The sequence below is a fragment of the Impatiens glandulifera genome, chromosome 6 (genome assembly GCF_907164915.1).
Source record: "Impatiens glandulifera chromosome 6, dImpGla2.1, whole genome shotgun sequence".
Lineage (NCBI taxonomy): Eukaryota > Viridiplantae > Streptophyta > Magnoliopsida > Ericales > Balsaminaceae > Impatiens > Impatiens glandulifera.
The window spans coordinates 17,106,508-17,131,856 of NC_061867.1; the positions used below are offsets into that span (position 1 = coordinate 17,106,508).

Here is a 25,349-nt window from a genome sequence, read left to right on the forward strand (position 1 = left end):
TGAAAAACAAAGATCGACAATTTATCAAATGTACAACATTAGAAGAACATTGAATTATTTTGGACATCTTAGAATCTTCTAATAGTTCTGGCATTTTCTTTCCCTATCATTTGGATGCACTTTCCCCACATTTACAATAAGCACTAGAGAAAGTCCTTACATATATAGGTACCTTGTAAAAAAGAAATAACATCAGTGGCATGAAAACCCTGTAATAACGTAACATATGTCATGCTTGATTTTTTAGTTTCAGCCCATAGTTCATCAAGTTTCAGGTTATCAATAAAAGTTTGATCATATTAAAGAATAATGTTACCCAATAAACATTATTCTGATCTTCCTCAGAGTCGTTAGGACCAGTTTGATGTCGACCCTCTCTCCCGGAGATTCAGCAGAGCAAGCCAGAGCCAAATCAATAATGGCTGATACACATTCGAGATTACCATTTATGTTCTTTCCCTCCATCCTCACCAAATTGGCAACTATTATCTCCTCTACTGAAGAATCCTTCACCCATTTCTTCAAACTTAACCCTTCCTCCTCATCAAACCTCTCATCTGTTGGCCTTGTTCTTGTAAATGTTTCCATAAGCATAATTCCATAGCTGTACACATCACATTTTATGGAAACCAAACCTTCCCTCCCATATTCTACACAATCAAACCAAATATATAAGCTAAAACATTCAAATCACATTAGCAAAAGATGAGTCATTACCTACCTGGGGAAATATATCCAAATGTAGCCAATGTCCTGGTTTGAGCAATACTATCATCCAAACTTAAAAGCTTAGAAATGCCAAAGTCACTTATATGACCTACCATGTCTTGGTCGAGAAGAACATTGCTTGGCTTCAAATCACAGTGTGCCAACGGACTTATAAACCCGTAATGCAGATATTCCAAAGCACAAGCCACGATCGATCATTATATCAAGTCTCTTCAATGTGTCCAAGAAATAGTTGTGCGAGTACAACCACTTATCAAGACTCCCATTAGGCATGTATTCCATCACAAGTGCATTGAAATCCGGTCTAGAACAACTAGTCAACACTCCCACAATATTTCGGTGTCAAAGCTCTTAAAACCGCCTTCCACCTTCAGGTCAAATACCTTTACTGCTATGATGGTTCCGTCTCTATGCAGCCCTTTATACACTGAAGAATACCCGCCAACTCCGATCAAGATGCTGTGACTGAATCCTTCGTGGCACGGAACAGGTTATCGTATGATATCCTTTCAAAAGGCTTTAGAGGTGAGGGGAGACCGCCTTGCTGATCAATCTTTTTCTTTGACCGTTGAGACCGTGTTCTGAGCACTACTAAGAAAACGATAAACAAGAACACCACCACCCCGATTGGCAATAGAATGTATAGAATAATAAGATGGGTGTGTTTTTTCTTCAAAGGAGAAGTGGTCGGGCATGGAGGGTATTGCAGTTGCAGGATGGAAGATCCGCATAATGCTTCATTTCCCATAAACGACGCATTACTGAAGTTTAGGAAAGGCCCTTTTGAAGGAATTTCTCCAGAGATTTGGGAATAGCACCTGAAAGTTCGTTTTTGGATAAATCTAGATTTTCCAGGCTCAGCATGTTACCAAGTGACTCAGGAATAGGGCCTTGGAATTTGTTATCTGATAAAGAAAGGTTAATCAAGTTCGTTAGGCCTCCAATTGTGCCCGGCAATTCGCCCGAAAGTTTGTTATAGGATATGTCTATAGTTATAGCAGCTTTTAAGTTCCCAATATCAGGGGACAGTTGCCCGCTGAAAGAATTGTTTGAGAGATCGAGCACCAAAAGGTCGGGAAGACTAAAAATGCTTGAAGGAATGTCGGAAACTAGTGTATTTGAAGATACATAGAATTTCCTAAGAGAGCTAATATTTGCCAAACAAGCTGGCAATGGGCCAGAAAACTCATTTTCATCTAAGGTTAGCAGAGTTAATGTCCCTAAATCACAAATCCAATTGGGAATGGATCCTTCTAACTTGTTATTATTGGCACTCAAGGCTTGGAGGTTTCTTAGTTCCTTGAGAGTCCCTGGAAGTGAACCAATCAGATTGTTGTTGAAAAAAGATAAAGACTCTAATCTTGTCAAGTTACCAATTTCTAGAGGGATCTTGCCCATAATTCCACAATCATAGAAATAAAAGCTTTGGAGAGACATGGAGAGGTTGCCAATGGAAGATGGGAGAATTCCATTTAAAGGATTTTCGGCTATCCATAATCTTATCAAGTACCTACAATTTGTCAAGGAAACGAGGAATTTCAATTCGCGAGAAGAAGGGTCAGCAGTAAAGTTGTTTTCAAGCAAGATTAGATTTTGAAGTAGCCTCAAATCACCAAGTGAGTTAGGAATTGGACCGCTGAACTGATTTTTAGCGAGGTCTAAATGGATCAGATTTGAAGCATTGGAGATGGAGTTTGGGATGACACCACTGAACTGATTTCTGCCCAAATATATTTGTTTAAGATTGGGAACAAAAAGGCCTAAATTTGGTGGGAGATTACCAGAAAGCTGGTTGTTGACTAATGAAAGTAAATTCAATTTAGAGGAGTTGAATATTGATTCAGGAACAGAACCAGTTAGTTTATTATTTTCCAATAGCAATGTCTCTAAATTATGAAGCCTACCAAATTCCTCCGGAATACCACCTGCCATGTTTCATGTTTCATGTTTGTTAGTTAATAAGATAATGTAAAAAAACCAAGAATAAAATAAAATTTGGTTGTTGTTCTCACTAAGATCTAACCATTGGAAAGAGGAAGAATTCCATATATTATTTGGAATAGATCCAGTGAGGCCATTGCGCCAAAGTTTCAGTTGTTTCAAATTGACAAGTTTACCTATCTCATGTGGAATTGGACCTATAAGAAATTGTTGTTACATTAAATAATATTATTAGCATGAAAAAAGAAACAGTACAATGAGTACCTGTCAAACTATTAGAGATAATACTGATCACTTGAAGGTTGCTCAAGTTTCCTATCTCCGTGGGTATCTGGCCAACGAATCCATTAGACGAGAGAGAAAGAAGCTCAAACTTGGAGCATCTGCCGATGGAGGACGGGATTGGTCCCTCCAATTGGTTGCCAGACATGAAGAGGCCTTCCAGGTCGGGAAGATAGTGGAAGAAATCCGGTGGAAGCTCGCCAGACAAGTCATTGTTGGTCAATCCAATAGCTTGTAAGGTCGAGATGTTGAAGAGAGACAACGGAATTGTGCCCGTTAGTTGATTATTCTCTAAATCCAACACCTTCAGCTTCTGCAATTTCCCAATCTCTTCCGGAATTCCTAACAATCAAGTAGGGGGGGGGGGGGGGGGTTGAAGAGAAAAATAAGTAAGGAGATTACAAAAAGAAACGAAATATTATTATTATTGGTTATGCCTTGCTTTAGTGAAGATATTTGTAAATTGATCTCCGGTCTTTATGTATTTGATCATCATTTTTTATCATCCACTGTTTCATGAATGTAGTGATGTTTGAGGTTGATGTGTTTTGTTCGACTATGAAATTCCGTATTTTTCGACATAACAATTGTCGATTTGCTATCGCAAAAGAGAACCGTAGCCATATCTTGTTTCTCTCCCCATGTCTTCTAAAATCTTCCTTAACCAAACCACTTGTTTGGTTGCTTTGTTTGCCGATACGTATTCGGCTTCGGCGGAGGAATGTGCAACTCTCTCTTGCTTCTTCGATGCCCATGAAAAAATACTTGAACCAAGTGAAAAACAATACCCGAGCGTACTCTTCATGTCATCCATGCTTCCAGCCCAATTGCTATCACATAACCCAAACAACTCAATATCTTCACTATCATTCCTTTCAAACATGAGAACATACTCCATAGTCCCTTTAATGTATCACAACACTCTCTTTGCAACCCCAAGATGAATTTTGCTTGTTCGGTGCATAAACCGTGTTAATAAAAACCCGTAGCATACATGACATCGGGTCTTGTAGTCATAAGGTATAACAAATTCCCAATCAGACTTCTATATTGTACCGCATCAGCATCACCACTACCATTATCTTTCACCAATAGAGTCATCACTTCTCTATTTTGAATTTTGAATGAATACTCTGGGCATACTTCTTTTGACAAATAAACACACCTCCATCATTTTGATCAATCTCAATACCAAGAAGTAATGTAACAAACTCAAATCATTCGTCTCATATTTCTTCATTATATCAGTGTTGAACTCATTAATAATGTTTTTATCATTTCTAGTAAAAATCAAGTCATCAACATAAAAAAGGACTATGAGCATACCAGATTCACCATGCTTGATGTAGAGTGTCAGCTCACTAGGACTACTGAAAAATCCTCTCCCAGAGAAATACACATCGATATTTCCATACCATGCACGAGGTGCTTGCTTCAATCCGTACAACACTTTAACTTGTATATTTTTTCTTCTTCTCCTTCAACATTGAAACCTTGAGGTTGTACCACATACACCTCTTTTTTCAATATTCCATTCAAGAATGCATATTTCACATCAAGTTGGTAAAGTTTCCAACCTTTGTGAGCAGCTAATGCAATCAACATCCTTATCGTTTCTTGTCTCGCAACCGGTGCAAATGTCTCATGATAGTCGACTCCGGGTTGTTGAGAATACCCTTTTGGCACCAATCTTGCCTTGCATTTTTTAACCAAACCATCAGGACTCATTTTCGTCCTATAAATCCACTTCAACCCAATCACATCTTTTTTTTTCGGCTTCTCTACTAACTCCCAAGTTTCAATATTTTCGATCATGTTGATTTTTTCTTCCATCGCTTTCACTCAAATCTCCTCTTGAATAGCTTGTTCAAAGCTTTCGTGTTCTACAACACAGAAATTACATCAAGCATATATATGTCGTTTAAATTTGTCATTTTTATCGGAGTAGGGATCGGAATGGATGAACTCGCCCCGGGTTGTGTTGTCGGAGATTGTTGATGCTCACTTTCTTCATATCCACTTTCATTGACTTATCTCGATTTCTCCCTCTAATCTTCTTCAAAAACCGTCATTTGTACATCCTTAACACCTTTCTCTTTCCAATTCCATTGTTCTTTTTCATTGAAGATCACATCTCGACTTTCAATCACCTTATTTTTCTTCAAACTAAAATGTCGATATGCCTTCGACTTGGTGCTATAACCAACGGATATACATTTTTCACCTTTATCTTCAATTTTGTTTATCATTTCCTTCGGGACATAAGCATAGCAAATGGATCTGAACACTTTCAAGTGATTGACCAACGAATTTATACCTCGGACCATGCCTCGAATGGTGTCTTGTTTTCAACCGCCTTTGTCAGACATCGATTCAACAAATAACTACTGTATAAGTTGATTCGGCCCAAAAAGTCAATGGTAACCCTTTGTATTCATCATGGTTCTCGCATTCTCGACATTGTTAGATTCTTCCTCTCAGCAATACCATTTTGTTCTGACGTAAAACTCGTCGTCAATTGTCTTTCAATACCAATATCTTCACAATATTTCTCGAACTCCTTCGAGTTGTATTCTCCTCCTCTATTTCTTCTAAACCTTTTAATCACCTTACCGCTTTGTCTCTCAACCATTCTTTGAAACTTCTTGAAAACGGAAAGTGTTTCCGATTTTTGCCTCAAAAAATAGTCCCAACACATTCTTGAAACACTATCGATAAAAGTGAAAAAGTATCTGTTAAATCCGTGAGAGTTTTTGGACATCGGAACACAAATATCGGTGTGAACGAGCTCCAACAATAATTTTACTCTCTAGGCTTTCTCTTTTAGAAACGTCTCTTGATGAATGTTACTAAGAGCACATGCCTTGCAAACGTCAAGCTTGTCGTCAATATTTGGCAACTCATACACCATATTTTTTCTTCTTAGCAATTTCAAGCTCTCAAAGTTCACATGCCTAAGCGGTTTATGCCACAACCATGACATATCTTCAACATTGACCTTCATAAATGCACAACTTGCAGGTTTAAGATTAAGAGGAAAATTTTGATTCCTCTCCATCTTGACAACCGCAATCAACTCTCTATTATTTTTCTTGTCAAAAAATTTATAATAATCATTATCGAAGTACATTGCATGATTATTTTGCATAAGTTGCCCAACACTCATCAAATTTTGAGCTAAATTCGAAACAAACAACACATCATGGATTAGAAATTTACCTTTTTTTGAATTGGGTTTCCATACGATGCACGAGGTGCTTGCTTCAATCCGTACAACACTTTCTTCAACTCGTATATTTTTTCTTCTTCTCCTTCAACATTGAAGCCTTGAGGTTGTACCACATACACCTCTTTTTTCAATATTCCATTCAAGAATGCATATTTCAATATTCCATTCAAGAATACACATCGATATTTCCATACCATGCACGAGGTGCTTGCTTCAATCCGTACAACACTTTCTTCAACTTGTATATTTTTTCTTCTTCTCCTTCAACATTGAAACCTTGAGGTTGTACCACATACACCTCTTTTTTCAATATTCCATTCAAGAATGCATATTTCACATCAAGTTGTTAAAGTTTCCAACCTTTATGAGCAGCTAATGCAATCAACATCCTTATCGTTTCTTGTCTCGCAACCGGTGCAAATGTCTCATGATAGTCGACTCCGGGTTGTTGAGAATACCCTTTTGACACCAATCTTGCCTTGCATTTTTTAACCAAACCATCGGGACTCATTTTCGTCCTATAAATCCACTTCAACCCAATCACATCTTTTTTTTTGGCTGCTCTACTAACTCCCAAGTTTCAATATTTTCGATCATGTTGATTTTTTCTTCCATCGCTTTCACTCAAATCTCCTCTTGAATAGCTTGTTCAAAGCTTTCGTGTTCTACAACACAGAAATTACATCAAGCATATATATGTTGTTTAAATTTGTCATTTTTATCGGAGTAGGGATCGGAATGGATGAACTCGCCCCGGGTTGTGTTGTCGGAGATTGTTGATGCTCACTTTCTTCATATCCACTTTCATTGACTTGTCTCGATTTCTCCCTCTAATCTTCTTCAAAAACCGTCATTTGTACATCCTTAACACCTTTCTCTTTCCAATCCCATTGTTCTTTTTCATTGAAGATCACATCTCGACTTTCAATCACCTTATTTTTCTTTAAACTAAAAAGTCGATATGCCTTCGACTTGGTGTTATAACCAACGAATATACATTTTTCACCTTTATCTTCAATTTTGTTTATCATTTCCTTCGGGACATGAGCATAGCAAATGGATCTGAACACTTTCAAGTGATTGACCAACGAATTTATACCTCGGACCATGCCTCGAATGGTGTCTTGTTTTCAACCGCCTTTGTCAGACATCGATTCAACAAATAACTACTGTATAAGTTGATTCGGCCTAAAAAGTCAATGGTAACCCCTTTGTATTCATCATGGTTCTCGCATTCTCGACATTGTTCGATTCTTCCTCTCAGCAACACCATTTTGTTTTGACGTAAAACTCGTCGTCAATTGTCTTTCAATACCAATATCTTCACAATATTTCTCGAACTCCTTCGAGTTGTATTCTCCTCCTCTATTTCTTCTTAACCTCTTAATCACCTTACCGCTTTGTCTCTCAACCATTCTTTGAAACTTCTTGAAAACGGAAAGTGCTTTCGATTTTTGCCTCAAAAAATAGTCCCAACACATTCTTGAAACACTATCGATAAAAGTGAAAAAGTATCTGTTAAATCCGTGAGAGTTTTTGGACATCGGACCACAAATATCGGTGTGAACGAGCTCCAACAAAAATTTTACTCTCTAGGCTTGCTCTTTCAGAAACGTCTCTTGATGAATGTTACCAAGAGCACATGCCTTGCAAACGTCAAGCTTGTCGTCAATATTTGGCAACTCATACACCATAGTTTTTCTGCTTATCAATTTCAAGCTCTCAAAGTTCACATGCCTAAGCCGTTTATGCCACAACCATGACATATCTTCAACATCGACCTTCATAAATGCACAACTTGCAGGTTTAAGATTAAGAGGAAAATTTTGATTCCTCTCCATCTTGACAACCGCAATCAACTCTCTATTATTTTTCTTGTCAAAAAATTTATAATAATCATTATCGAAGTACATTACATGATTATTTTGCATAAGTTGCCCAACACTCATCAAATTTTGAGCTAAATTCCAAACAAACAACACATCATGGATTAGAAATTTACCTTTTTTTGAATTTGGGTTTCCATACCATGCACGAGGTGCTTGCTTCAATCCGTACAACACTTTCTTTAACTCGTATATTTTTTCTTCTTCTCCTTCAACATTGAAGCCTTGAGGTTGTACCACATACACCTCTTTTTTCAATATTCCATTCAAGAATGCATATTTCAATATTCCATTCAAGAATACACATCAATATTTCCATACCATGCACGAGGTGCTTGCTTCAATCCGTACAACACTTTCTTCAACTTGTATATTTTTTCTTCTTCTCCTTCAACATTGAAACCTTGAGGTTGTACCACATACACCTCCTTTTTCAACAATCCATTCAAGAATGCATATTTCACATCAATTTGGTAAAGTTTCTAACCTTTGTGAGCGGCTAATGCAATCAACATCCTTATCGTTTCTTGTCTCACAACCGGTGCAAATGTCTCATGATAGTCGACTCCGAGTTGTTGAGAATACCCTTTTGCCACCAATCTTGCCTTGCATTTTTTAACCGATCCATCGGTACTCATTTTCCTCCTATAAATCCACTTCAACCCAATCACATCTTTTTTTCGGCTTCTCTACTAACTCCAAAGTTTCAATATTTTCGATCATGTTGATTTTTTCTTCCATCGCTTTCACTCAAATCTCCTCTTGAATAGCTTGTTCAAATCTTTCGTGTTCTACAACACAGAAATTACATCAAGCATATATATGTCGTTTAAATTTGTCATTTTTATCGGAGTAGGGATCGGAATGGATGAACTCGCCCTGGGTTGTGTTATCGGAGTTGGTTGATGCTCACTTTCTTCATATCCACTTTCATTGACTTGTCTCGATTTCTCCCTCTAATCTTCTTCAAAAACCGTCATTTGTACATCCTTAACACCTTTCTCTTTCCAATCCCATTGTTCTTTTTCATTGAAGATCACATCTCGACTTTCAATCACCTTATTTTTCTTCAAACTAAAAAGTCGATATCCCTTTGACTTGGTACTATAACCAACGAATATACATCTTTCACCTTTATCTTCAATTTTGTTTATCATTTCCTTCGGAACATGAGCATAGCAAATGGATCTGAACACTTTCAAGTGATTGACCAACGAATTTATACCCTCGGACCATGCCTCGAATGGTGTCTTGTTTTCAACCGCCTTTGTCGGACATCGATTCAACAAATAAACTACTGTATAAGTTGATTTGGCCCAAAAAGTCAATGGTAACCCCTTTGTATTCATCATGGTTCTCGCAATCTCGACAATTGTTCGATTCTTCCTCTCAGCAACGCCATTTTGTTCTGACGTAAAACTCGTCGTCAATTGTCTTTTAATACCAATATCTTCACAATATTTCTCGAACTCCTTCGAGTTGTATTCTCCTCCTCTATCACTTCTTAACCTTTTAATCACCTTACCGCTTTGTCTCTCAACCATTCTTTGAAACTTCTTAAAAACGGAAAGTGCTTCCGATTTTTGCCTAAAAAAATAGTCCCAACACATTCTTGAAAAACTGTCGATAATAGTGAAAAAGTATCTGTTAAATCCGTGAGAGTTTTTGGACATCGGACCACAAATATCTGTGTGAACGAGCTCCAACAATAATTTTACTCTCCAGGCTTTCTCTTTTAGAAACGTCTCTCGATGAATGTTACCAAGAGCACATGCCTTGCTAACGTCAAGCTTGTCGTCAATATTTGACATCTCATACACCATATTTTTTCTGCTTAGCAATTTCAACTCTCAAAGTTCACATGCCCAAGCCGTTTATGCTACAACCATGACATATCTTCAACATCGACCTTCATAAATGCACAACTTGCAGGTTTAAGATTAAGAGGAAAATTTTGATTCCTCTCCATCTTGACAACCGCAATCAACTCTCTATTATTTTTCTTGTCAAAAAATTTACAATAATCATTATCGAAGTACATTGCATGATTATTTTGCATAAGTTGCCCAACACTCATCAAATTTTGAGCTAAATTCGAAACAAACAACACATCATGGATTAGAAATTTACCTTTTTTTTGAAATCTACGAAAATCGTACCTCTTCCATTTGATTTCACCACAACACCATTACCCATTGTGATCCGATTTATGTCGCTTTTGTCAAGTTTGCAAAAAATGGACTCATCTTCGGTCATGTGATTGCTGCACCCACTATCAACATACCACTCGTTATCATTTTTTTCGATAGTCGCTTGACATGCAAAAAATGTGCTTCCATCACTTTCACAACTCCTTTTCTCCTCGGTATAATTGGCATGCTCTCTACTTTGATCTCGACAATCCTTTTGCATATGACCAAACCTCTTGCAATTAAAACATTGAGGTTTACCTTTGTGATAACAATTTTCTTTAATGTGACCCGATCTTTTACTATGATGGCAAAATTTGTTATCATGGAAGTTTCTACCTCCCCCTTGGCCATGCCCTCAACCTCTTCCATAACTTCCACCACCACGAGAATATTGACGTTTACTCGAGCTTTTAGTATAATCTTCTTTTACACTCACTTTCGATTGAAAGACACTTTCAAGGGAAATTTCAATATGTCGCTTCATCCGTTGTTCATGCATCTCAAGAGAACCCATCAAATCGTGAATACTAAGTGACGAGAGGTCTTCAATTTCCTCAATAATGGCCATTACTTTGGAGAAATACTTATCAAAGTCTTCTCACAAACCTTTTTGTCGGTCAAATCGTCGCCAAGACACTTGATTTAGTTTACAACTTCGATCACCCTTGAGAAGTACTCTTGTATAGTTTCTTTCTCCTTCATCCTCAAATTTTGAAACTCTCGTTTGAGAGTCAAGAGCTTCAATATCTTCATTTTGTCGCTCCCTACAAACTCCTTTTGCAACATATCCCACGTTTCCTTAGATGTATTAATCCCTATTATTCTCAAAAAAAGTTTACGAGAAATACTTTGTTGAATAATAAACAAGGCCTTCGAATCCTTCTTTTTGTTCTCCTTTAACTTTTTATCGAATGACCGATCTGATGATCCTGCGACATCCTGATCTTCAGTGTGTCCATTCTCCACTAAATCCCACAAATCTTGTGAGACCAGGAGTTTCTTCATCATAACACTCCAATAATTATTATCTTCTCCGTCGAAAACGAGTTATGCTCCTCGTATCGACCAAGAATCTCCCAGCATCGCCATGAATCGTTCTCGAAGCTCTAATACCACTATGTTGGGTTGAAGAAAAAAATAAGGAAGTGAGGTTACAAAAAAAAAATATGTTATTTTTTTTATTCAATCATACCATTACTAATTAATATATAATTAATATAAAAAAATTTACCTATCTTAAAATTAAAAACTTAATTTATAACCTTTCATATTATCTTAATTAATACCATAATTAATTAATTTTAATTAATTAATTTTAATATTAATTTAAATACTAAAGTATATCTTTTAAAAAAATATATATTTTTCTTTCTATCTTTCTAGAAGATTGATCTTTCTAGAAGATTGATCGATCGATCGAAAAATATGAAATTTCCATTTATTTACCTAAGAAGCTATTATTCTGAAAATAGATTTCTTCAAGATCTGTACAGTTTCCCAGCCACTGCAGCACAATCCGGAAAAACCATTATACGCGACTCTGACATACTTCAGCCGCCGGAGCCGAGCCATCTCCTCCGGCAGGGTCCCGTGGAAGTTATTGTTGGAGAGATCGAGCCGCACGAGGAACGACAGATTACCCATCTGCGGGGGATGGTGCCGACGAGACCCATGCCATTGAGGTCTAGGGAGGTGACTCGTCGATGGCGGAGGCCGTAGGTAACTCCGACCCAACTGCAGACCGAATCTCCGACGTCAGTATTTCCCGTCCAGTTATTTTCGAGGATGTGAAAGGGGTCAGAAGTAACGTGGGATTTCAGGGCTAGGAGAGTGGACTGGTCGGCGCTAATATTATTAAAATTGGGTAAATCTGCCGCCATACACTAGTAGAAAAGGGGTATTAGTAAGGGCTAAAACCGTTACTGAAAGCATCGAACGTCGTTACTGAAACTTATTTGTAACGGAAAATAAAACCGTTACCAATCGTTACTAAAAATTACGTTACAGAAACTTCACAGGTATCAGTAACGGCGTTCGAAAACCGTTACTAATAGTCATGAAATAACAGTAACGGTTCTAGCCGTCTAAAAACTGTCATAGAAACAACACGAGTATCTGTAACGGTTTTCGAAAACCGTTACAGATAGTAATGGAACAACAATAACGGTTTTTTTGTGAGTATTAAGCTGAATTCAAGCAGACTTTGTTTATTGCTAAGTACATATTTGATCACCTATCCATGCTTAAGAATAATCTTCAAATTCATGAATTCACTCAGAGAACTTAATCCAAATCTATGATAATTGACTAAAGGATATCAAAATGATCACTAAACCATAATTCTGAAATACCCATGAAGAAAGGTGCAAAGATATCTGTTTTCAGCTTAATACTCACAAAAAAACCCTAGAAGCACATATCTGGCTTTAGAAAACACTAGATATGTCGCTGAGCGTAGATAAGAACAATAATAAATCATTTAGATGGAAATGGAGAGGTTGAGAGATGAACTTACTGAGAGCTGGAAGAATGAAGAATGGAGAGGTTTTGCCTTGAATAAACCCCCGAGAATTGAAGATGATATATGAACAAATGACCTATTATACACATAGATTGAAATAGTTAAATTTGTTGATTGAAGAATTGAAGATGATATGAAGAATGAAGAACTTACCTGATCGGACAGTACGTTGTTGGCGGCGGACAGGACAGGAACAGAGAAGAGGGGATGAAGAAGAGAAGAGTGGAAGAAGAAGAGAATAGAAGAACTTACCTGATCTGATCGGCGGAAGATCGGCGGTAGAAGAAGATCGGCGGATGATCGGCGGAAGAAGAAGGAGAAAACGGTCGCGCGCGGAAGAAAGGAAAAGAAAGAAAGGAATAAGGAAAAAAGAAAGAAGGAAAAAAGCGTGGGTTATTAATGGCTATCTGTAACGGTTCTTCATAAACCGTTACAGATAAGAGCATAGAAGTTAAAAAGACGGCCAAGTATCTGTAACGGTTTATGAAGAACCGTTACTGATATCAAACACAAAGAACTGTACATAAAGCCATATCTGTAACGGTTATTCATAAAACCGTTACAGATAAGAGCAGAGAAGTTAAAAAGACGGCTTAGTATCTGTAACGGTTTATGAAGTACCGTTACAGATATACTAGTAGTAACGGTTTTTCACTAAAACCGTTACTGATATCAAACACTAAGAACTGTAAATAAAGTCATATCTGTAACGGTTATTCATAAAACCGTTACAGATACTAGCAGAGAAGTTAAAAAGACGGCTCATTATCTGTAACGGTTTATGAATAACTGTTACAGATGCCCTGGTAGTAACGGTTTTCCACTAAAACCGTTACTAATATCAATCACAAAGAACGGTAAATAAAGCCATATCTGTAACGGTTCTTCCTCAGCCGTTACAGATGTAATAATAGTAACGGTTTTCTTCTAAAACAGTTACTGATATCAAACAAAAGAACTGGAAATTAAGCCATATCTGTAACGGTTTATATAGCCGTTACAGATATACTCATAACAGTAATGATTTAAAATAACCGTTACTGATAAAAAATATTAGTAAGGGCGTTCGAGCGCCGTTACTAGTAGTCGTTACAGAAGATTTATTTTCTACTAGTGATAGGATTAGAGGAAGAAGAAGAAGATATTATAAAGAGGTAGAGAATTATCACTGTTGGCATTAGAGAAGTGATCATGAGGAGACTGCATATTTTCTTCATGTTGGCAGGTGATTGCTTCTTCACTTCTATATTTGATGTGTTGAAACCAATTCAACATCAATAATATGTCAAGAAGTCATTATGAAGATTATGGGTTAATTGGAAAAAGACCCCAAATTATTTAGTAATTTGTTAGTTAAGTTTTGATTATGCTAATTAGTTGTCAATTTTTTTTTATTAGTTGTTAATTGGGTATAGTATAAAACCAATGTTTCATCTTATTATAAAATTAAGTTTAGTATATTCAAATATATGTGGACCTCTCAATCCAACATCAAATGGAAATAAAATATATTTAATTACTTTCATTGTTTGATTTCTTTCATTTTATTGATAATTCAGTAGAAAAATATGAGTTTATTTTTTGATTGAAAAAATTGAAAATTTTGAGGTTTTAAAATCTTTAAAAACTATGTTGAAAAAAGCTTAGTTCTAAAATGTTTTCATACTAAGCTACGATGAATGATAATTCACATCAAATTAATTCTCAAGGTATAAGGAGGCACTCTCCAACAAAATGACATTGCTTAAAAAAAAACATTGTGAATATGGTAAGGTCTATGCTTTCAAATAGGAAAGTCCCGAAGACTTTTTGGCCTGAAACTATGAAATGGACTGTGTATATCTTACATAGATGTCCAACCCTAGTGTTGGATGATATTACTCATGATGAAGCATGTAGCGGATTTAAGTCATCCGTTGAAAACTTCAAAATATTCGGTTGTCTTTCTTATGCATTTATTCCAAATAATCGAAAAATTAAGTTTATGATAAGAGTTTGAAATGTGTAATGTTGGGTGTTAGTGAAGAATCAAAAGACTTATAAGTTATATGACCAAGTTTCAATAAAACTAGTAATTAGTCGGGATGTGAAGTTGTTGTGAGATTGGAATGAGAAACAAAAAAGAAAAATGGTTATGTTTTGTTAGATAATGAAGAAAATGATAAAGTTATACTCAATCTCAGTCCAGTAATTAACAATTCAATCCTGAAATTGTTGAAAATGATGAAAGTGAGCCCATTATAAGAAGAACAATAAGGGCTCAAGGGTAGATGCAAGATTATGAACCCGTTAAACAACAAAACTTATTATCGGTATCAATAATAGAAATTAGCCATAAAAGTTAATTTTATCTCAAACAAAGCATTAACCTGTAGTATTTTATGTGTATATCAAAGATCACGTTGATTAATGTAATATATATTTATTAACCATTCTATTATATGTACATAACCATATATATATATATAACTCACTATACTCATTAAGAAAAACAGCCAAAATTATTTACGCTAAAACATATCTTTTATTTGTCTCTTGGTATTAGAGCGTCTTTTGGACCGTTACAAAATCATATGGCTGAATCAAATAAAAAATCAGTTGTTTCCTAACTTTCTTCAAACGATCTTTGTTAAGCTTAATCAACACAACTTTGTAATCTGAAAAAGTCAAGTTATACAGATTCTTAAAGACAACCGTATTTTCCAATTTGTTACTAAATCTCACCCAGCCCCTGTGCAACGATTACTTCATTACAAGACGATGAAACTATTGTTGATGATGACAAAGAGAAACCCACCATCGTCGTAAATCTCAAGTTTGAAGCATATGAGGAGAAAGATCAATGAATCATAAGTTGGTTCCTCTCTACCTTATCAGATTCCATTCTTGCTCAAGTTGTTGGCGATGCATGTGAGACCTCTTCGCGTCTTTGGGCTACATTTGAAAGAATGTTCGTAACACAATCTAGAGCTCGTTTGCTTCAGTTGTGACTACAACTCTAGACTCAGAACAAAGGTAATAAATCAATGAATGAATACCTTCAATCTGTAAAATATATAGTAGATTCACTTGCAACAATTGGTAAGAGAGTTTCTGAACTCGATTTGTTCACTCATACCTTGAGTGACATTTGACCAAAATATGAAGCCTTAGTGGTTATTGTAACCACCCGTTTCGAGCCGATGAGTGTCGAGGAACTCACCAGACTTTTACTCAACCACGAACAATGGCTAGAGCTAGCACATTCTGTTGCTAACAATGCCTCAACAAATCTTGATTTCGGACGACATAGAGGAGGTGGAAGAAACTCTCACGAAAATCCATCGCCGCATGTAAGGGGATCAAATTTAGGAACCTCTTAATATTATAGGGCTAAAAATTCTTATGCCAATGGACCCGAGTCCGAGTCTAGTGGCAGCTGGAGCGGGACGCATTTATATAGGTTCAACAATAATATAAATAATAATTCGAGTCAAGATGGATCAAATTATGGTTCTAATAATCTTCAATCTGAAAACATTTTATTTTCTCGTATTGGGAACCGCCTCAGAAATAATAATGGTGGTAATCAACATCCGAAATGTACCAATTGTGATCGAATTGGACATACATCGGATAATTGTCGCTCTCACCAACAATGTCAACTTTGTAATGGTATTGGACATCTTGTCAATACTGATTGGTGTAGGTTTGATTATAACTTTCAACCTTCGGCTCCGCCAGCAGCTATGATGGCCAACCCAACAGTGATCTCAGATCCTACGTGGTATTTAGACTCGGGGCTACTGATCATATTACGGTTGACTTAGAAATCTACACTCACTCGACATATCAAGGTACTAAACGAATTTCAGTTGGTAATGATAACCCTTTTATCCATATCTCACATTGGAAATTATATTCTTAATAATGGAAATCAAAATCTATGAAATATTTTACATGTTCCACAAATTGTCAAGAATTTGATGAGTGTTGCTCGATTTACTTTCTTTGAATTTTATCATTCCTACTGTTTGGTAAAGGATCTCTCTATGTAGTTGGAAGTTCTTCGAGGCAGACTTAAAGATGAGTTATACTACATTTTTCTATCAACCATCCCCAAACATGCTCTTAAGACCTATTTAGCTTCAGCATCTACTTGATATCATCATTTTGGACACTCATGTGATGCCACCACATCTATGTTATTTCTATGTTTCAGTTACCTATGTTAGGAAACAAGAACTTTAATGTTTGTAAAGCATGTCAGATTGAAAAAGCTCACAAATTACCTTTCCCAAATTCTGTATCAAAAACTCTTAATCCACTTGATTTAATTCATTTTGTTGTTTGGGGACCGACTCCCGTTTTCTCTACATATGGTTTTCATTATAGGATCATTTTTTTGGTGATTATAGTCGGTATACGTGGTTTTACCCATTTCAAAAGAAATCATATGTGTTATCTATATTTGTGAAATTTAAGCCACTTGAAAAAAAATTTAACAGGAGTATAAAAATGCTCCAGACTGATTGGGGTGGAGAATATCGTAATTTTGGGTCATTTACAGAAATTCATGCTATACAACACTAACTCCCATGCCTATATACGAGCAAACAAAATGGAGTTGTTGAACGAAAATTACGGAATATCACTGAGATCAACTCAATATTGGGATGATGCGTCTCTCACCGTAATATATTATCAACCGACAACTGTCACCTTCTCTAGATCATTGCTCTCCTTATGAAATATTATTTCGGTGTGTGCTTGACAATAATTTTCTAAAGACTTTTGGGTGTGCCTGTTACCTTATGATAAGACCTTACAACCAACCAAGATAGATTTTCGGTCCACCCGATGTACATTTCTTGGGTATAGCTTGGTTCACAAAGGTCTATAAATGTCTCCACCTACCAACCAATCCTATGTACATCTTTCGACATGTTACCTTCAATGAACAAATATTTTCTTTTTCTACAATATCAGCTTCTGCATCTACTCACACAACCCAACAACCATCACTATCTATCCTCACATATTTTATTCCATTTACAACCTCAAGATTTATTACTCCACAACCAACCACACCTACCACCCCTAATAATCCAATCAATCTAGTCACTACCCCACCTTAATCTTTTCCTAACTCATCTATTCCCACATTGATTGAATCCACACATATTCCTAGAAACTCTCTTCATCGTACTTCACTTGTTCGTGCCCTTACATGCTTCCTTCATCCCATGGTCTCTCGAGTCAAAAACCATATTCATTCCTTAAATATCAACTTTGCCCCTAGAGCTGAACCTACATGTGTTTCATTGGCCAATAAAGATCATGCTTGGAGGGCTACAATTCTCTACTTTAGAATAACATGTGGACTCTTGTTCTGCGAGCTCAGGTTTGCAATGTGGTTGGATACAAATGGGTTTCTAAGCTTAAACAAAAAATTGATGGGTCAATTGAACAACAAAAAGTACGACTTATTGCAAAATGTTTTCATCATTAATCTAGAACTGATTATGAAGAAACCTTTAGCCCGCTTATCAAACCAACTACTATCCGCACCATTCTCTCACTCTCTATTACACGACATTGGCCTATCCACCAACTTGATGTGATTAATGCTTTTCTTCATGGAACATTACTTGTAGAAGTTTATATGGCTCAACGACCTAGATTTATACATCTTGATTTCCCACATCATGTATGTTGTCAAGTCCATTTATGGACTAAAGCATGCCCATCATACTTGGCACTCCACGTTATGTAGGACTTTATTATCCATTGGCTTTATTGAATCCAAATCCGATACATCCCTCTTTCTCTATCATAAAGGCGATATTTCGACTTATCTACTAGTTTATGTGGATGATATTATATTTATGGGAAACTCTTCATCCCATCTTATGTCTACAATATCTAAATTGTGTAAACTATTTTCTATTAAAGACATGAATCATATTCATTATTTTCTTGGAGTTGAAGTTACTCGAACTCCTATTGGTTTGTTTCTTAGTCAAGTTAACTATATTTCCACAATCCTCAAGAGAGCTAATATGGTGGATGCAAAGCCACTTCACACTCCTATTGCTATTGGGTCTTCTGTTTTCAAACATTATGGTGAACCCTTGAGTGACCCACTTCTCTATCGAAGCATTGCTGGCGCTATTTAATATCTTACTCTCACACGTCCCGAGCTTGCCTTTGTAGTTAATCGAGTGTGTCAGTTTATGCACTCTCCCACCACTACTCATTAGGCAACTGTAAAACGAATATTACATTATTTTCAGCATACATCGTATCATGGATTACAAATTCGGTCATCATCACAACTTTCTCTTACAACATATTCTGATGTTGATTGGGCCGGATGTCCTAATGATCGTCAATCCACTACTAGCTATTGTGTATTTCTTAGAGACAATCTCATTTCCTGGAATTCTAAAAAGTAACAGGTTGTTGCTCGTTTTAGTACAGAGTCTAAATATCATTCCCTTGCCCATGTTACTATGAACTTTGTTGGCTCCAATCTCTTCTAGGCGAGCTTCATGCCACTCTAAATCATCCTCCTATTTTATGGTGTGACAATATTAGTTCTGTATTTCTCTCTACAAACCATGTCTTTTATGCTCGTACCAAACAAATTGAGATTAATTTTTATTTTGTTCGTGAACGTGTTGCTCGTAAGACACTTATCATTCAATACATCTAACTTCATGATTAGATTGCAGATATTCTTACTTAAGATCTTTCATCCAAATGATTTGTATTTTTTCATGATAAGCTCATAGTTTGTGTCACCCCATTTCGCTTACGGGAGGATGTTAAACAACAAAAATCATCATCGGTATCAATAATTGAAATTAACCACAAAAGTTAGTTTTATCTTAAACAAATCATCAGCCTATATTTACTTTACTTGGGTATATCAAAGGTCACGTTGATTAATGTAATGTATATTTATTAATCATTCTATTATATGTATTTAACCATGTATGTAACACACGATACTCATTAAGAAAAACAGTCAATGTTATTTATGGCTAAAACATATCTTCTATCTATCTTTTATCTTTCTCTGAACCCTAGTGGAGTTCATTCGAAGAAGATTTTGTGGGTTATCAAGTTTGATTTGTTGAAAGTCCTTCAATTGGATTCAATGAATGGTAAAAAATTTGAGATGGAAAAAAGCTATGGATTCTGAAATTGAATTAATTAAGAAGAAAAATATTTGGGAATTAACAGAATTGCCCTAATATGCAAAGAAGATTGACGTTAAATGACTTTATAAGATAAAACTCAATAAAAAAGTGAAGTCGATAAGTATAAAGCAAGACTTGTGGCCTAGGGATACACAAAAACATGGGATTGACTATACTGAGATTTTCGCAGCACCAGTTGCCAGTATGAATACAGTTCGAATGTTGATAGCAATTACGACATTAGAAGAATAGACTCTTTACCAACTTAATGTAAAATTTGCGTTTTTGTATTGAGTTCTAATGAAAAAAGTGTACATCGAGCAGCCTCTCAGATACACATTGAAGGGTCGTGAATAAAAAGTATACAAACTAAACAAGGCATTGCATTAAACAAGCTCCCAGGTCATGATACAACAAAATCGTAACATATTTTCAAAAGGAATATTTATTCAAAAATGTCACGAGTATACTCTTTTCACCAAGACGGAAGAAGGAGGTATGATCTTAATTGTGTGTTTTTATGTTATGATTTAATATTTACTGAAAATTATGAAATAATGTTTGCAAAGTTCAAAGATTTTATGAAGTCTGAGTTTGACATGTTGAATGATTTGAAGAAAATGAAATATTTTATTAGTATTGAAGTTTAGAGAAAAAAAGATGATATTTTTGTTAACTAGATGAAGTATATAGAAAAAAATTCTTAAGAGATTTGATATGGATAATTGTAATCCAATTCAAAATTCAATTGTACCTGGTTGCCAACTCTCTAAAACAGATAATGAAAAGAAGGTTGATGGAACTTATTTCAAATAAATTGTAGCTTGTTTAATTTATTAAATGTTACAATACCTGATATTATGTGTGTAGTTAGTCTCATTAGAAGATTTATGGATTGTCCAAATGTTTTCCCTTGGATGTAGTAAAGAGAATTTTGAAATATCTTAAAGTACCTCTGATTTTGGTTTGTTTTATAAGAAAACTGGAAATAGACAACTCATGGCCTATTCATATAGTAATTTCACTGTCCATTAGGGAAGCTGTTTATTGCAACAGCTGCTTGTGCATGTTAAATAGTTTTCTCCGTGAATTAATGAAAGACAATATAGTGGAACTTGAGTATTGTTAATCCGAAAATCAACTTTAATATATAGTATGACACGAATAAAGTTTGCATGTCCTTTTATTTCATAATTTATTATCTCTGTTTTGACTAGATCTAGTTTATTTGCTAATTAGTTGTTAGGTTTATTTATTTAATATATTACATTACATTTAGTCAATTTACTTAATTTTCTGATTAGTTGTTAATGGGTATAGTACATAAAGCCAAAGTTTCATTTTATAATTAATCGGCTATAATATAAAGCCAAAGTTTGGTTTTATAATTAATCGGTTATAGTATAAAGCCAAAGTTTCATTTAGATATTTTATGTTATCATACTAACTATATTATATTATATTATATATATATATATATATATATATATATATATATATATATATATATATATATATATATATATATATATATATATATAAAGAAGAATCAAAAGAGATAGATAGATGAAACGCGTTAAATTGAGTATTGACTGAAGTTGAAGTAGAGGGTCTGCATGGGGCCTAATTTCATACATTGCTCCAGTAAAAAAATTATTCGAATCAAAGTAATGATTAACATTTTTTTTATAATTAATTTATCGGTAAAAAAATATTGATTTTTTCATTTTTTTATTTTTATTTTTATATTTCTAAGTATGACAATGAGTCGGTTCTCTTGTAGTCTGCTTCCCCTTGAATGCGTTATCCAGACACGCCCTGGTTAAAACGAAAAATCCGTTTCATATCGATCGAATAACTTATCGTCTGAGGATCGAATAAGTTATCGTTTGAGCTTTTTAATTGTCACTACCAACTTCTTTTTAACCTATCATACTTTATTTTAAGTGATTAAATTCGTATTTGACACTTTAAAAACCCTAAATCTCAGAAAAATTACTTCATTTAAAAATTAATATGCTTATAACAATAGTCCGTAAACAAAATTATTTCGTTATAAAGTTCTATAAAAAAAAATACAAAATTTATTTATATTAAAAAAATATTCTTTCAATCATTCAAACCACTTGAAATATAAATGTATCCCTAAACTTTTTTTTTAATAATATTTGATTTAACAAATTAGTTAGAAAAAAAAATTAATACGTAAAATAAGAATAAGTGAAAATTTTGTCAATTTAAAACAAAACTTCAAATAACTAAAATTGTGATAATTCATGTCTCATATGCAAGCCAACTTCGAAGATTATATATCTATACAACTTTTATATTTTAAACACTTTTTAAACATAATATATATATATATATAATTGTTTAATCTCATAAGTCAAGATAATGATTGAGTGATTGATTTCGGTACTTCTTTTCACGTTACTTATCATTACGATTTTTTCTCTACATATTTGAGAGGGGTAATGACGATTCTTCAAAGATAACGAGTATCGTCGACATTTTCTTAGAGACAACAAGTAGTTGCAAATTGATACTTAGAGATGTGAAGCACATTCCACAATTTGATTTCTATAGGAAAACTCGATGATGATGATATGAAGGAGTTCAGGAATAATTTTGATAAATGTGGGTGAAAGATGGCTAGAGGAATGAAGACGAACACGTTGTATGTAATGAAAGCCAAACTGTACAAGGGAGAGATTAACTTAATCTAAAAATATGTGGATATTGATTTGTGGCACAAGAGACCTCGACTATGTTAGTGAGAAGGGACTTCAAGCTCACAATAATAAAAAAATTATTCTCTGTTTGCAAGGTACATCTCTGAAAAAATGTGATGTTTGTTATCTAGAAAAATACATAAATTTACATTTCACGCACTCCCTCCGCATAGAAAATCAAATGTTCTTGATTTGATTCATATTGATGTTTGTTCTATGCAAGAAAAATCTCTCGATGGAGCATATTTTTTCGTAACTTTTATTGATGATCACTCCAGAAAGGTTTGGTTTTATGCTCTAAAAACTAAGGATCATGTACTAGAGGTCTTTACAGATTTTCATGCTAAAGTTGAAAGAAAAACAAGTAGGAAATTGCGATGCGTGAAGTTAGACTATGGCGATGAATACAATGGGTCATTTGAACGATATTGTAGAGATCACGATATAAAATTGAAGAAAACACCTTCAAAGATACTTTATCACAATGGTGTGGTTGAAAGAATAAACCGAACAATTGAAGAAAGAGTGAGGTGTATGTTGTCTCATCTAAAGTTATCCAAATCCTTTAAGGGGGAGGCAATGAGAACCGCAGTTGACTTGATAAACTGTTCTCTTATAATAACACTAAACAATGACGTTCCGAATAGAATTTGGACATGAAAATATGTCTCTTACAAGCATTTTAGAGTCTTTAATTACAAAGTATTTGTTCATATCCCCAAACATGAAAGATCGAAGCTTGACAATAAAACAAAACTGTGTGTCTTTATGAAGTATAGTCACGAAAATTTCAAATATAGACTGTGGGATCCAATGATAAAGAAGATCATAAGAAGTGAAAATATTGTATTTCTTAAAGACCAAGTTATAAGTGATAGTGACAAGGTTGAAGAAGAAAGTTCTTATACTGAATTTTTGTTAGTTTGGATGTAACTCTACATGTCATGAGATTTGATCATGGGGGGACACTCAGGAAGGGAAAGTTGATGGTGGTAATGACGACGAGCCAATTGAACACATTAAAGAAGAAACTACACCGAAATTAGTTGAACAACTTTTGAGAAGATCTAATAGTGAATACTAACCCTTTGTTAGATATCATTTTGATGAGTATTTATTGCTCACGGAGGGAGGAGAACTATAGTATACCAAACAGTCAAAGTTAATGATAATAATGAGTGGTTAAAATGCATGCAAGAAGATATGCAATCCTTAAATGATAACCACACATACTACTTGGTAAAGTTTCCTCAAGAAAAGAAAACACTCAAGAATAATTTAGTGTACAGGTTGAAGACCAAAAATAATAGCTCACAACTTAGGTACAAAGCTCGGTTAGTCATGAAGGGTTTTGGTCAGAAAAAGGGGATCGACTTTGAAAAAATATTATCACCGACGGTAAAGAATTTCTCATCTAAGTTACACTCGGATTGGTTGCACGTTTAAACCTAGAGGTGGAACAACTTGACGTGAAAATACTTTTCTTCATAATGAATTAGAAGAAGAGATTTATATAGAGTAACCCGGGGGATTCAAATTTAGAGGCAATGAATAAGTTGTTTGCAAGTTGAAAAAGAGTTTGTATGGACTCAAACAAGCTCTATGGTAGTAATACAAGAAATTTGACTAGTTCAAGATGAGTCCTGGATATATTAAAACTACATTATATCACTATGTTTACTAAAAAATACTCAGATGACGACTTCATCATTCTATTGTTGTATGTCGACGACATGTTGACTATTAATCGTGATGTTGCCAAGATTGATAAAATGAAAGTAGAGTTGAGCAAGTCTTTTGCAATGAAAGACTTAGGGTCATCGAAGAAAATGCTTAGAATGAAGATCTCTTGTGACAAGAAAAATGGAAAGTTGTGGATATCTCAAGTAAGCTACATTGAGAAGGTTCTTGAATGGTTCAGTATGAATAAGCAAAAACAATCAACTTTCCACTTATAAGTCACTTCAAGCTTTCTATAAAGCAATGTCCCACAATTGAGAAATAAGAAGTAGAGATGAGGAAAAGTTTTATACTCCACATTCCATTCGAGATCCAAGCACATTAATGTGAGGTATCACTAGATTCGAGATATTCTCAAGACAAATAAGTTGAATTTAGATAAAGTTCATATCAATAATAATGGATCCGATATTAACAAAGCACTTTTTGAAAGAAAAGCTTGAAGCTTGTCGGCAAAAAGCGGGCTTGTTAGATCTCACCCAATGATCTAGAGGGGAGTTTGTTGAGTCAACTCATTAATATGATTGTTGGTCTAACCCATTGGATTTGGATTAATAATATATAATACAATATAATATATTATTATATTATATTATATTAAAATACCTCCTTATATATTATTCTATACTATATAATAGAAAGCAATAATTTCCAGTGAGAAATACACAATAAAAAAATAGAATAACAAGAGGAAAAAGACATAAAAAAAATAGAGGGTTAGATATTTAGAGTTTCGGAGAGATAATTGAGTAGTTGAATGGTGTCGGTTTTAGCTCGAATCACATGTGGTGAATCCTCGTGGCGTTTTCTCTCATATGCTCGTTAGAGTATTTCACTTTGGTGAGAACTTTTCTTGTTATTGTTCTTGTTTTTTGTAATCTACCATTAACCATGCATGAAGACTTTATAG

At 34.9% G+C, this 25,349-nt stretch overlaps 2 protein-coding genes across 2 annotated transcripts; both read right to left on the reverse strand.

Moving 5' to 3' along the window:
* Nucleotides 1-312: 312 nt before the first annotated feature.
* LOC124943276 (receptor-like serine/threonine-protein kinase At1g78530) lies at nucleotides 313-1,011 on the reverse strand. Its single transcript, XM_047483814.1, has 3 exons — nucleotides 863-1,011; nucleotides 722-780; nucleotides 313-650 (listed from the first exon to the last, which is right to left on the reverse strand). Exons 1-3 carry the CDS (start codon nucleotides 1,009-1,011, stop codon nucleotides 313-315), a joined length of 546 nt encoding a protein of 181 aa, XP_047339770.1.
* Nucleotides 1,012-1,497: 486 nt separating this feature from the next.
* LOC124943277 (LRR receptor-like serine/threonine-protein kinase FLS2) lies at nucleotides 1,498-4,680 on the reverse strand. Its single transcript, XM_047483815.1, has 6 exons — nucleotides 4,459-4,680; nucleotides 4,279-4,384; nucleotides 3,568-3,855; nucleotides 2,935-3,294; nucleotides 2,742-2,867; nucleotides 1,498-2,654 (listed from the first exon to the last, which is right to left on the reverse strand). Exons 1-6 carry the CDS (start codon nucleotides 4,678-4,680, stop codon nucleotides 1,498-1,500), a joined length of 2,259 nt encoding a protein of 752 aa, XP_047339771.1.
* Nucleotides 4,681-25,349: the final 20,669 nt, after the last annotated feature.